The following is a 14776-nucleotide window of genomic DNA, read 5'->3' as shown; positions in this document are numbered from 1 at the left end:
TATTTGACTGAGATTAATTCACTGTTGCTTTATAGCTACGAGTATACTTTGGCGATTGGTGCTGTGAAGGACCAAACTACGATTGGTGTTGTGAAGGACCAGACGAGCATCGCAATAGAGAAGGTCTCAAACAATATGGCTCCAGAACTTGAGGTTTTGATTATTAAAGCTACGAGTCATGATGATGAACCGGCGTCGGAGAAACACATCCGCGAGATCCCGTTGGGTTTTGCAACAGCAAAACTATGGATCTTCTTAGAAATCAAACCTATAACAAATTAGTTTCCAAATCATCTATGACGAACAACAGATTTACCAAGAACTGAAATAGCACAAAGCAATAAACGACAACACAATGTACATGGTTCGGTCAAAATCGACCTACGTCCACGGGAGGGATAAGTTTCACTAAATCAAACAAATGTTAATAGTAGAAACTTACATGCCCTTCACTCAAATGAAAAAAGTGATTACACTAGGAATGACTGGAATCCTCCACAATCAAAATCTCCCTCAACCTCTCACTCTGGATCAGCCAAAGAATAAGAAGAAGTAGAAAACCCTAGATCTGTTCACTCTCTCTCAACCTTACTGTATTATGAGAAAAATATTCAAAAAAAGTATTTATACTCTAACCCGTTTTCATAAGAGAAACCCTGACCCGTTTACCCGGAATTTAAATCCCGCCCGCAATGGCAAGGAACACCTCAACAATTCTCCCCCTTCCGAGCCATGGGAGAAAGTTGCTATAAACATTCATGATCGTGATGCTCCTACCAGAACCATTCTGGCTTTGACACAACATATCTCATGCTTGCCTCTTGGAAAGCCCTTTGTCATCATATCTGACCTGTTCTCATCTGTATGCACTTTCTACAAGTATAACTACTTTTTCTCGAGCACTTCATAGATCCAATGGTACCTTCTTTGGATGTGTTTTGAACGTGAATGGAAACTTGGATTCTTGCTCACATGTATAACACTTTGTGAGTCACTAAACACCACAAACCTGTCTTGTGTAATGCCTATTTCTTTCAACAATTCTTTCATCCATCTCATTTCCTTACAATATTCAGTAATGGCAATATATTCAGATTCTATAGTAGACAAAGCAATACATTTCTGTAGACGAGACTACCATGATACAACTCCTCCTCCAAAAGTAAACAAATACCCTAAAGTTGATCTTATTGTGTCAATATCACCACTAATATCTGAATAAAAAAAAGCCTTCAACATGTAGCTTTCTAGTACCATAACACAAAGCGTATTTGGAGGTCCCTCGAAGATATCTCATTAGCCACTTAACCGCTTCCCAGTGTGTCTTACCGGGATTTGAAAGGAAACGAATAAGTACTCTAACTGCATGAGCTATATCCGGTCTTGTACAGACCATTGCATACATCAGATTGCCTATTACTGAAGCATATGGAACACTGCACATTTCTAGTCTTTCATCTTCATCCTTGGGAGACATTGTCTTGTTTATTTTCAAGTGTGTAGCCAATGGACAAGCAACTGCCTTTGCCTTTTCCATACAGAATCGATTTAGAATCTTCTCAATATATTTCTCTTAATACAACCATAGCATTTTCTTCACCCGATCACGAATGACCTGCATTCCAAGAATTTGTCTTACTTGACCCAAGTCTTTCATCTCAAAATACTTAGCCAAATCCTTTTTCAACTTGGCAATCTTGAGCTTGTCTCTCCCAATAATAAGCATGTCATCAACATATAGGAGAAGTATAATAAAATCATTAGAAGCAAACTTTTGCACAAAGACACAGTGATCTGTAGACGTCTTCATGTACCTATGGATGGTCATGAACGACTCAAACTTAAGATACCACTGCCTTGGTGATTGCTTCAAACCGTACATACTTTTGACAAGTTTGCACACCTTATTTTCCTCACCTTTCTTATTATAACCTTCAAGTTACTCTATATAAACATCTTCATCTAAATCACCATGGAGAAATGCAGTCTTGACATCAAGCTGTTCAACCTCAAGATCCATACAAGCATCTAGACTTAACACCACCCGGATAGAAGTCATCTTCACTACCGGTGAGAAAAATCTCATCATAATTGATTTCATGCCTCTAGCCAAATCCTTTGACAACCAGCCTAGCCTTGTATCTTGTCTTTCTATCATCACCTTCTTGCTTGATCTTGTACACCCATTTATTTTGTAATACATTTCTGTTCTTTGGTCTTTCAACTAGATCATATGTGCCATTTTTCAGCAATGACTTCATCTCTTCATCCATGGAAGCTAGACATTCTTTATGAGCATCCTAAAGAGCCTCCTTATAGCATATAGGCTCCCCACAATCAGTTAGAAGGACATACTATGTAGCATGGTACTTAAAACTTGACATTTTCTCCCTAGTAGACCTCCTAAGTACCTCTATTTGTTGATTCTGTTGATTTCCATCTTCTTGTTGAACTTTAAAATCAACATTATCACCAAGATTAGTTTCAGTATTAGTATCATTTTCATGGCCTACATCTTGACCCTGAGGAACATCATCATCACTATCTAAGTCTGAAGCTACATGTGGCCTTGTCTCCTCAACATAATGAGACAGCTTAAGACCACAAAGGTCGCGTATATATGCATCAAGCTTTTCACCATATTCAAAATTCTCAATAGTCTGATCTTCAAGGAATACCACATCTCGGCTTCTCAAAACATTTTTGTCAACTGGGTCATAACACCTGTATCCCCACTTTTCATAACCATAACCCAAAAATATGCATTGCATGGTTTTTGCATCTAACTTAGACCTCTCATCTTTTAGAACATGCACAAAACTCTGCAACCAAAAACACGTAAATAGTCATAATTAACATGTTTAGCTGCCCAAACGCTTTCTGCACACTTATTATTCAATGACTTGGAGGGAGAACGATTGATCACATACACTACAGTGCTCATGGCTTCATCCTAGAAATGCTTAGCCAACTTGGCATGGGAGAGCATACTCCTCATCCGTTCCATTATTGTTTTGTTCATTCTCTTTGACACAAAATTTTTGTTGTGGAGTCTTGGGCACTGTCTGTTCATTTCGAATACCCTGCTCTTTGCAATAATCATCAAATGAGCCTATGTACTCTTCCCCGTTATCTGACCGCACCCTCATCAGTTTTCTTCCCGTCTCTCTTTAAACCAGCTTGTGAAAGACCTCAAACTTTGCTGCAACTTCATCCTCGGACTTTATAGAATAGGCCCAAACCTTCCTAGATGCATCATCTATGAAGGTTATAAAATAGAAAGCACCACCTATGGATTTAATCTTCATAAGACCACAAACATCTGTATGGACCAAATCAAGGACATTCTTTTTCAGTTCAACTTTCGACTTACTAAAGGAGACTCTATTCAGGTTACCCTTCAAGCAATGCTTACAATTTTCAAGATGAGCATCCTTGAGATTCAACAACTCATTCCTCTTGATTAAAACATTCAGCCCTTTTCACTAATGTGACCTAGTCTCTTGTCCCATAACTCAGAGGATGACTCCATCAAAACAGAATATGCTGCATCATAGACAATTTTCAAATTTGTCTTTTATAAAGAATAACATTTCTTACCTCGTGCAACAACCAATGAACCCTTGCTTAGATTCCATGCTCCACCACTAAAAACATTATGGTAGCCTCCATCATCGATCTTACCTGCTGAAATCAAATTTATTCTTAAATCAGAAACATGTCTTACATCTCTCAATGTTAGGAAACAACCCATGTTTATCTCGATTCTAACATCACCAAGACCAACTTTCTTGGACACGCCACTATTACCCATGCGAACCTCACCATAATCACCAGCTTTGTAGGACTGGAAGTAACCTTTGTGTGGAATAATATGGAATGAGGCACATGTGTCAACAATCCATGTTGTTTCATTTGAAGATGTGTTAAGATAAGAGTCTTAACAGTTAGAAGCATATGTCAGTTCACTATCTGAAGAATAAGCAGATGTATCTACACTCTGTTCTTTCTTTTCTCTGGACTTCACCATACCCTTTGCTTTATCATTTTAAAATTTCCAGCACTCATTTTTCCAATGACTCATTTTGCCACAGTAATGGCAAGCATCATCCTTCTTTGGATCTTTAGACTTGCTTCTAGACTTGCCCCTACTCGAACCACTTCTATTATCCTTTGATCTTCCTCTATCAGTCACCAACGTATCAGACTTATAGGGTTTATCCCCTTTCAATTCTCCTCATCAAGTAAGGAACTGGTGAAAAATGTCATGTTGACTTTACCATTCGGTGCTGAGTTGTTGAGAGTGATAATAAGTGTCTCCTAACTTGTAGGCAAAGATTCAAGGACTAAAAGTGTTTGCACCTCATCATTAAAGTTTATCTTCATACTACTCAACTGATTCAAAATATTTTGAAATTCATTCAAATGCTCAGCAATTGATTTATTATCAATGTACTTTAGATTCACTAGCCTTCGTACCAGTGCTTCTTTATTCCCTGTTGACCTCCCAACGTAGAGAACTTTAAGTTTGCTCCACACACCCTACGTCGTAGTCTCGTTCTCAACATGATGCACAACATTTACACCAACCTAGGAACGAATAAAGTTGCAGGCCTTTTCCTCATTTACACTATCTGTCTTTTTCCAATCAGTCTCTTTTATAATCTCAGGTCTAACACCCTCATTTTTAATTGCTTCATTCAAATCATCTGAAACTAACAGATCACTAATCATCAGTTTCCATTGCCTTTAGTTTGTACCATTCACACTCACCATATCAGGTCTAGATTTCCCCATTATTACTGCCTTAACAACTGACAAAACCCCTGCAAAGAAACCAGTTGATCTCCTCTTTAAATTTCGTCAAGTAACCAGCAGAGCACTGTACTACAATGTTAAAACAGATAACCGATCAATAATGCTCTAATACCACTGTTGGGTTTTGCAATAGCAAAACTACGGATCATCTTAGAAATCGAACCTGTAACAAATCAGTTTCCAAATCGTCTATGACGAACAACAGATTTACCAAGAACTTAAATAGCACAAAATAATAAACGACAACACAATATACGTGTTTCGGTTAAAATCGACCTACGTCCATGGGAGGGATAAGTTTCACTAAATCAAATAAATGTCAATAGTAGAAACTTACATGCCCTTCTCTCAAATGAAGGAAGTGATTACACTAGGAATGATTGAAATCCTCCACAATCAAAATCTTCCCAACCTCTAACTCTAGATTAGTCAAAGAACAAGAAGAAGTAGAAAAACCCTAGATCTGTTCACTCTCTCAACCTTACTGTATTAAAATCCGCTCGCAATGGCAAGGAACACCTCAACAATTATGAGATTGATTCATTGTTGCTTTATTCATCTTCTAAGTTTGTTTTCTTCTTAGAACTTTGTTTGTTTGATTCGAAAATGGCTCCGAGTACAATTCAGAAGGCGATTGTTGCTGTGAAGGACCAGACGACGATTGGTGTTGTGAAAGACCAGACGAGCATCGCAATAGCGAAGGTCTCAAGCAATATGGCTCCAGAACTTGAGGTTTTGATTATTAAAGCTACGAGTCATGATGATGAACTGGCGTCGGAGAAACACATCCGGGAGATCCTTCATTTAACATTATATTCACGAAGTCATGTTAGTGCTTGTGTTTCTTCATTCTCGAAGCGGATCGGAAAACTAGAGACTGGATTGTTTCTATTAAATGTTTGATGCTGATTCAATGTTTGTTGTGTGATGAAGATCCAGTTTTTTAACGGGATATTATGTACACTACTCGAAGAAAGATAATTGTAATGGAGAATTTTTTTGGGGTTAAATCTACAATCTTTTCCATTAGAATAGAAGATAATACATGTAGGTCATTCAATATGCGATGGAGGTTGATGCAGATTGCAGCCTCTTTCCACTTGAATGGATATTTCATTCTCGATGGGACAAAAAGCCTGGGAGAATGAATGGTAAGATATTTATATACATTAAAAACCAATTTAACGAATGAATTGGTCGCACAAGTAATTGATAAAGATGTGGAAGTTGGGGCAGATAGTAGTGAGTTCCTGTTAATTGGATTTTCCATTCCCGGGAAAAGAAGCCTGACAAGGCTTTTGTTGATGGTTTGCTTCTTACTTTAATCACAAATCTTCACTCGCTTGCTGTTTCTCTTAGTTTCAACTAGATTGTAGTATTCTTCTTTATGTCATAAATGATAAATCATTGTTCAAAACAGTGTTTTTACATGTTTTTTTCTCATTTTTTTACAGCATCTAGAAGTAGTAGTTATTGAGGATAATGTGGAGGGCTTATTTGGGATGCTTGTATTTTTTGTTGATGATTTACAAGACCTTTTATGCATTATCGATCTTTCTCTATTAAAACGCATGATAGTCTTCTCCCATGTTGAGGCCATATTTGAACTCATGAATTGCTAAATAGTGAGAGATTAGTTTTTCACATGTTCTTCAATTTCATTCTCTTCAATTTCTTTAGTTCATCATTTCCTTGAAGTAATTTGTTAATTGATTGAGTAGAGACAATCATATTCAGACAGGTGTGAAGTAAACTCATCTCTCTTTATTATTCTTTTTCTTTCGGACTTTGAATCCTGCAGCGGTTGCTTCTTTGCACGGCTGATTGGAACTTAGGTTTTGAGATCACGGTAATATAGTTAGGGTTCTGAATTTCTCTCTTCATTTTCATATAAAAAATGTATTTACTAATAGCTCGTCATTTCATGGAAGTAATTTGTCAATTGATTGAGTAGAGACAATCATATTCAGACATCATATTCAGAAAGTATATTTGAATGATTAATATTTGCTTTGACTTGTCTCTATTAACTTAAATTGAGCTCTGAATTAAATCGATTTGGTGTCCTTGGGACCTTTATAGATGATTTTAGCGAGGATTCTCTAACTGGAAAAGGGATTTGAGTTTCTTGGTACACTAGGAAGTCATATTAGGTATATTAATTAGGAATGATATACTTAATTTTATTTTAAATATGATTTATTATAAGAGAAATAGTCTCACTAACCAGAGATAGGGTTATTGGTTATTTGGTGAGGCCTAAATTAAATTTGGGTATAGCTGTTGTAGCTGCTATTGTGCTTAAATTTAGATTTGATTTCCATAATCTCTTTATGTATTTTGTCCAGATTCATTGCTCTCTGCATATGTTATTAGAAATAACCTTAAAAGCATAATGGTGCACAACACTGGTTTCTGTTATTTTTTGCAATATGACAACATAAAGTTCAATAAGATATTTGAGGTGGCACAACCTAGTTGAAGGAATTTGATGTGGTATGGGATTATGCTTCCTCTTTTGATGTTGTATTATCGCATTTGATAATATCTAAGAAATAAGATGCATAATGCTTGCGTATTTTTCTTAATCATGTTGTCCTAAGTCTGTCCTAAGTCGAATTGTTCTCTCTTTCTCTTTGGGAATAATGTTCCTTTGTCAACTTGTCATCTATGCTAGCATTAATTTTTTTTATCCTTGACTAAGCTTGAAGAACACATGGGAGTTCATGTTGGGTCTATTGATGAAGAAGATGTTGAGCAAGGAATTGCACATATGATTGAACATGTTGCATTCCTTGGGAGTAAAAAGCGTGAGAAACTCCTTGGAACTGGGGCACGCTCATATGCCTACACAGATTTACATCATACCGTGTTTAACATACACTCTCTAACAAGGACAGAGGTTTGTGGTCTTTCCATCTGAAAATCCTGTTTTGTTACCACTAGAAGTCTTTATTCCCTGCATACATTGCTTAATTGAATAGTATCATAATCACACAGTTCTTTTCTATCTAGCCTGTATAACCATTTATGGTCTACCTTTCTATGGTTTTTGGCGTTCTATGTACTAATTTCTATTGTTATTATTATTATTATTGTTTTATCTCGTCCAATATCTAGCAGTTACACTCTTATGTATCAGATATCATAGATTGTTTTATGATGTAAAGTCTTAATAGATGGATGCATAATTATTTGGGTTTGTATTGAAGCAGTTGATGAATGATTTTTTTATTTTTATTTTTTATAAAAAGGTCTATCGCAATTGGTAAAATTTCCAATCACCAAACTTAATGAGCCTCACCGATTGTCACTAACCAATCGCCATAGCCTTCACTTGGTTAGTGGCGATAAGTTATTTAACCAATCGTCATATGGCTATAGCGATTGGTCATCCACCAATCGCCATTGCCAATTATGGGAATAGCTAGAAGACTTTTGTCGATTGAGAGCGATTGGTATATGACCAATCGCTATAGACCTATAACGATCGGTTTGAAGGTTAATAGCGATTGGTTTACCAATCACTATAGGGTGTTTTTTTACTAGTTTCATCTCCATCATTAAAGTTGTATTCACTTTAAAGTTTATGAATCTCATGATGGGGATGAAGCCATAATTTAGATAATTCCATTTGTTAGTGTGGAAGTTATCGATGCAGGGAACCAACTCGATATCCGTCAACATGGACATCGTTGATGACTGTGATAGCAGAAGAGTGGAGTATTACAATTGTGAAAACAAGAGAAAATGCATATGCAAATAACATGACTTAGAGTAAACATCTCATAAAGTTTTAAATACTTGCTTTTTTTAAAAGAACTATCGATTTTACATATTTTAAAATTTTGGAGTTCTAGGTTTGCTATACTAGAATTTCTAACTTTTTCCGTTTATACAAAAATGGGTAAAACTAGAGTCCTTCTTTAAGGGCAGTGGGTTTGTCCGCAACAGGTAAAGGTTATAAAACCTTCACTTTCTTATTCCTCTTGATGGTTTCAGAACTCATCGATGATCTGGTCGATATAGTTCTTCCTGTCTTTTGGGGTGCTCATCTTGACTACGTCGTTCCACAATTCAAGGTAGTTTACAAAGTCGTTGGTTCGATGGGCCTATATATGGCGACCACACAGTCACGACAGGGAGGCATGCAATCTCACCCAAATTGCTTAAAAAGCTCGTTGGTGTAGTAAAATATTATCCATTCCAGAAGCATTATCATGAGTTGATCATCTATAAGGTAGACCATTTTCTTAATATCATACCAAGGTAAAGCTCACATATGGAGTCGTTGTCGTCGACGGACATTTCCGGGTTAACACCCCTAATGTGTCGATATTAGAGGACAACACTCGTCACATTGCTAGGAAGTGGAGGAGGTATACATTTCATCTTTTCCAATAGCCTGGATCAAAGCTGTGATCACTAGAGGAGATTTTACAAAAATATGTTCTTGGACAGAATTTGATTTCTTCGATTTGAATTGTAATATATGATTTATGTTTTATCATTTGTTAGAGGAACATCTAAGGACTTTTTATACTAGGTTTAGGTCGGTTGAGATGGAGGAATTCAACTCCAATTTTTCTATTTGAAGTTATATCCCTAATTATATCCTTATCTTTGACAGTCTAGTTTTAGGGTAAGGTGGCGATTCTAGATGTGGGCTATTGATGATGATGATAAGGTGAGCACGTGGGAGCAAAATTGGAAGGATAAGGTCGACCAACGTAGGAGATAATCCTTCTGGAAGATCGCCGAAGTTCATCGCGGCCTGCTAAAATTCACAAAGAAGACAATCAAAACAACGTTTTTTTAGAAATATAATAAAAAAATTGTTTATTATTTTTAATTTTAAGTATTTTCGGATATTTATTTATTTATTTTAAATAATAAATTAAACATAATTTATGTTTAAAATCATAATGAAATAATTTATAACCCCTTTTTAAGTTTAACTTGGGTAAAATAAATAAAACAAAATCATTAAATTATTACACCCAAAAGTTTATTACCACGAACAAAATATCACCCTTACACCCAAAAAATTACTACCACTAACCTAAAAAAACAAATCATCAATACATTCAAATATTTTGTACCACTAATAATTTAACATCATTAATCATAGCTAAAAGCTACAATATTTTTTATAAAAAAATATTTTTTTCATTAATCATATCTTGCAATTTTCTCATTAACACTGTTGGTGCACTATTCAACATCAGGTCTAGTGGCATAATATCATATTGTAACTCAATTGCATTAACTGTAACTTATCAACCTTCTTTATTACCATTACCTTTACATGAACCAACTACAATTGGTCAACCATATAATCTACGAAATAGACTAGATAGATCTTGTGTGGCAGGTCAGTATGATTAGGCATGTCAAGTTTGAATTTTGTGTTAACGATTGAATTTGTGCTGATTGAATTTATGAATATTAACCTTGTGAAGATTGACCTTGTGTGACTTGATCCTGTGAAGATTATTTCCATGAAGATTGACCCATTGTTGTTTGGCCTAATTTGATACTTTAATTTGTCCATGTGCAGCTTGACCTGTACATCCAATATCAATTTTACCTAAAATCTCAAAATAGTATATTAAAACTTCCAATATGGTGAACAGAATATTATATATATTTCAAAGTCTACGAGAACATTTTTCGGTCACTAGATCAACTGTGAGTATCATGTCTCACTTATACGAACTAGTACAATATTCCAAATGACACTCATGATATTGGGATGCACTAGCTTTTAGTTGACGTTTGGCATTGAGAGATGTTATGAGATTACTTAAGAATTTATATGTGATTATCAATTCCATTTTCCACGACTAGCACCATTATCAATTCTATCAGACCATCTCCAACTCACAAACTAATTCTCAAACAAAAATGCAGTAAACGTCACATCAAACAGTAATTATCTCCAACCCAAAAACCAATTTCCAAACCCAAAAGAATATTCTTAGAATATTCTTTTTTTACACTAACTTTTTAACCTTATTAATATTATCTATATATTTATCAACTTCACATATTTAACCTCAATATTTTCTTATTCATTTAATAAAATTAATTATATATTAATAATTTATACATAACAAAAATAATTAAATAATACATTTAAATAAACAACATAATATATTAAAACAAACATTATTAATAAAAACAATAAATTTATATGTTTATTCGTAACTATAAAATAAATTATATAAAATTTTAAATATAATATAATTTAATATTTAACTATACATTTAAAAATATTATAACTTTTATCTTAAAAAGAAAAAAAATAAGTTTAAAGCTTAATTTTAATTATAGATATATAAGGTTATATATAAAAAAAATAAAAATAAAACTAGATTGAGGGCCATTTTGAAAAAATAGCCAAAATAGGGGAATGAACAGTGCCAACGCATATGCGGGAGGAGAGAGACGCCCAAACGCATTTTGTGTTTGCGAATGGTGTCTGGTTGGAGTGAAAAAGGGCACGCATAATGGGATTTGTGTTCCCGTTGGAGATGCTCTCATAGTGCATATATTTTTTTCTCGAGCAATGATAAAGGAGAAATTAAAAGTTTCACACATTGTTCTCTATAATATCGCATTTCGTTGTCTGACGATCGAAATACCTATGTCCATATTTTTTTAGGAATGAATCAACACCTATTACAATACTAATTATCAATCTTAACAATGGTAGAATATTCCAATCTAATGTACCTGTCACCACATTTCAAATTCTTTGAACTAGTTTCATGCACAAAATATGTATTTTGTTTCTAGAAAAATATTCTCACAACTTCCGACAATTCATTGAATTAAATGAAATAATCAAACAATATAATAATGAGAATATAATAATCAAAACATATAATTTGTAGTGATTGTCAAATAAACACTTTGTGTCATTCAATAACAATAACGAGTCGGTATTTTTGGTTCAAATATCATTCTAGCCCAAGTGTTCAACAAAATCACGAAATGTCGATTAAGTTCTTCTTCAATCGCAAACTGTTTCTGCACTTTCTAACCTACCATCGTTAACATATTTATCCTAGTTTAAACCTAATCAAATGCCTAATCAAACGTGATCTCATCATTAACTTAAATAAGAAAATGAAGAGCAATTACTTATACAAAAATCTAATATCATTTCATTTAAATGGAATTTTTTAGAAACTAAACTATTAAACTATAAATAGGTACAAACTAAGACATTAGCCAAAACATTAGATATTTTGAACAAAACACCAATTTAACACCTAAAGTTTTCCTTGAAAGGGCTTGTCTGATCGTGTGTCATTCAGGTCAGCTTTATACGAATTAAATAGATTTGGGGAAGACAAGAACAAACATTCTTCAACCTTTAAAGTATAAATTGGGTATTTGAAGAGGGCCCTTCATCAAGCCAACACATTTAAACTTATGCTGGTTGTATTTGTCTCTGACTGCTACCAAAGAACCTCCTCTTTTACCCAATTGCAAGTCTTGTATAAGAAGAACACATTCCTGTAAATCGGCAGGTTTGTATCCTGAAAACCTTTCAAGGTTTGCATTCCATGGATGTTTATCAGGGTGGAACATAAACCTGGAAAGGAACACAATAGAAGAAGCAATCATGGATGGCAAGAACTTGACACAGCCATAGTCCAGCAAACTCAACTCTGCCAGGTAGCATCCCAATAACTCAAACTCCAAATCAGGATATTTGCGATCCTGTTCAGAAATCCTGGAGAATCTTCTCAAGAAGGTATTAATGGTTGGACTGCTGACTTCGAATTTAAGAGATTTAAGTATGTCGGCTTCCATCTTCACCATCTCTTCCTTTTTGTAAGTGTTATCTGTGATGTAGCAGAAGTCATCAAGTGTTGGAGGATTAATCTCTTGAAACTTTGATGCAATCGACATTGAAGAAACGCCAAGCAACTGCAGCCTCTGCTTATTGAGAGGATTAAGAGACAAGAATCTGTCAATGTAAGTGATTGAGAGAAAAAGTGTATCGGATTGAAGCTTGTATTCTTCTGCAACCTCCACCAACCAATCCACCAAAACCCCTCTCATGTTTGCAGTCACATCTTTCTGCACCTTGTCGATATAGTCTTGCAGCGGCCTTCTCTTTGCCTCTTTCTCCATGTTATGAAGATAATCGTAGATTTCAGTTACATAACCATCGCACATCTCAGAATCATCAAACTTGGAGGCTGCTGCTTCAATTTCACGTACAGCCGTATGCGTACTAATTAAATTGGAAATCCCATCGAGAGGGGATCTCTTCTTGTCGGGGGACTGCTGCAGATGATAATCCTGTCCGACCATTGCGTCGGCTGTCCTCTTCTTCCCGAAGCGAGTAACACTCACTGAGTTTATTTTGACAGTCATACCTAATTTCTCTCGCACCCCCACGTCCTATATGATTGATTCTTCCAAGAAGAAGAAGAAGATAGACCAGGAGAAGTGAAGACGGCGAAGGAGATGATATGGCCTGTGATTTGGGAGGGTGATGAATAAGAAGGCATGTTGCCAGAAAAGCCGCCATGTCTGTAAATTTCAAATGTTTTCTCTGTGGCGCTCTCTCTCAAATGAAAACCAAAATTAGAACCCCAAATTCCAAAATGTTTCAAGGGGAATGAAAATTTAAATAATTCAAAATAATATTTTAGTTTAGACTTGTAAAGAAGATATTTAACATAATATAATAAATAATTTGTATTAATTTTAACATAAAAATATTATATATATCTTTATAATGTTTTTAAAAATTATTACAAATAATTATAAATTAAAATTTACATAGACACTTTTGACCTTCTTTATTGGGCATTTTCGATTATTTAAATTATAGCCTTTTAATATTAATATATTTTAAATAAAATTTGCAATTGATAGACTATAAAAATCATGTCGATAAGTTTAAAATTATTATTTATTTTATTTTAAAATTCCATTCTTTAAATAATTATTTGATTTGAAATTGAAATCGATATAAATCATGAAAAATATCACTCTTTTTCTTGTTCTTTTGTTTTAAGATTCTCATCTTATCACCTCTTTTTTCAAAGAGATTCCTCGTAGAGTGAGGTTTCTTCCACGTTTCGACGAGTTTGAAGATTAATCCTTATTAGTGGGATGATAGGTGGAACAGTGTTGGGCCTTTTGGGTCCAGCCCAATCAGACAGTTATTTAAATGAGCAAAACCTAAGAATGTTGCTTATTCTATCACTTCTAGAGAGAGAAGTCATTCTGCAAAAAAGAGAAGAAACAGAGAAAAAAAAGAAGGAGGCAGTAGATCTCTTACATTTTCACCTTCAGGTTCCAATTTTTGTTGTCTTATATCTAGACTAGCTTGAGTCTAAATGAAATTGGTTTTCTCTGTTTGTATGCCTCAACTTTGGGTTTAAAGTTGAGAAGAACATTTGTATATGTTTCTTGTTTATAGTGAAATTTGCTAGTTGGCCCCGTGGTTTTTTACCCTCCAGGTTGAGAGGGTTTTCCACGTAAATTTGGTGTTGTTTTGTTCTGTGTTTGATCTTCTGTTTTAGACTTGGATAACCTGTGAATTTACCCATCTCACATTGCTAGATTACAGTATAAAAGTAATCTTCGTATCAAAATTCCTAACAAGTGGTATCAGAGCTGTTAGGTTTATTTTGAAGAGTGCTTTTGTAGGTTGAGATGGAAGGCAATAGCAAAATGATCCGGTTGACAAATAATAACTAGCAGATTTGGAAATCCAAGATGAGGATATCCTTTACTGTAAAAACTTGTATGAGACGGTTGAAGGAGATAGTGCGAAGCCAAAAGATATGTCTGACGGTGATTGAACAAAATTGAACAGGAAAGCAGCTGGCACAATCAGACAATGACTTGATGATAGTGTGTACCACCATGTAGAAAGTGAGAAGAGTGCACATGAGTTGTGAAAGAAGCTGGAGTTATTGTA

At 34.8% G+C, this 14776-nt stretch overlaps 2 protein-coding genes across 3 annotated transcripts; one reads left to right on the top strand and one right to left on the bottom strand.

Annotated features, from left to right (window-relative positions):
* Positions 1–5844: 5844 nt before the first annotated feature.
* On the top strand, positions 5845–8011 carry LOC124922817 (stromal processing peptidase, chloroplastic-like). Of its 2 annotated transcripts, XM_047463530.1 has the most exons (3): positions 5845–6125; positions 6620–6667; positions 7523–8011. In XM_047463530.1, exons 1-3 carry the CDS (start codon positions 5967–5969, stop codon positions 7739–7741), a joined length of 426 nt encoding a protein of 141 aa, XP_047319486.1. In that variant the 5' UTR covers positions 5845–5966; the 3' UTR covers positions 7742–8011. The 2 variants fall into 2 exon arrangements, with proteins under 2 accessions (XP_047319486.1, XP_047319487.1); XM_047463531.1 differs by lacking the exon at positions 6620–6667.
* Positions 8012–12009: 3998 nt separating this feature from the next.
* LOC124921988 (cyclin-A3-2-like) lies at positions 12010–13337 on the bottom strand. The gene has a single exon (XM_047462699.1). It carries the CDS (start codon positions 13213–13215, stop codon positions 12196–12198), a length of 1020 nt encoding a protein of 339 aa, XP_047318655.1. The 5' UTR covers positions 13216–13337; the 3' UTR covers positions 12010–12195.
* Positions 13338–14776: the final 1439 nt, after the last annotated feature.

The sequence above is a fragment of the Impatiens glandulifera genome, chromosome 1 (genome assembly GCF_907164915.1).
Source record: "Impatiens glandulifera chromosome 1, dImpGla2.1, whole genome shotgun sequence".
Taxonomy (NCBI): Eukaryota; Viridiplantae; Streptophyta; class Magnoliopsida; order Ericales; family Balsaminaceae; genus Impatiens; species Impatiens glandulifera.
This window is presented reverse-complemented; position numbering and strand designations above follow the sequence as displayed.

What these genes read in the sequence shown, in the direction of transcription:
- LOC124922817 (XM_047463530.1), top strand. Translation starts at nt 5,967, where the DNA reads ATGGTAAGATATTTATATACATTAAAAACCAATTTAACGAATGAATTG. An exon ending in TGACAAGGCTTTTGTTGATG is followed by an intron (nt 6,126 to 6,619) that starts GTTTGCTTCTTA and finishes TGAATCCTGCAG; the next exon opens with CGGTTGCTTCTTTGCACGGC. An exon ending in ACTTAGGTTTTGAGATCACG is followed by an intron (nt 6,668 to 7,522) that starts GTAATATAGTTA and finishes TCCTTGACTAAG; the next exon opens with CTTGAAGAACACATGGGAGT.
- LOC124921988 (XM_047462699.1), bottom strand. Translation starts at nt 13,215, where the DNA reads ATGACTGTCAAAATAAACTCAGTGAGTGTTACTCGCTTCGGGAAGAAG.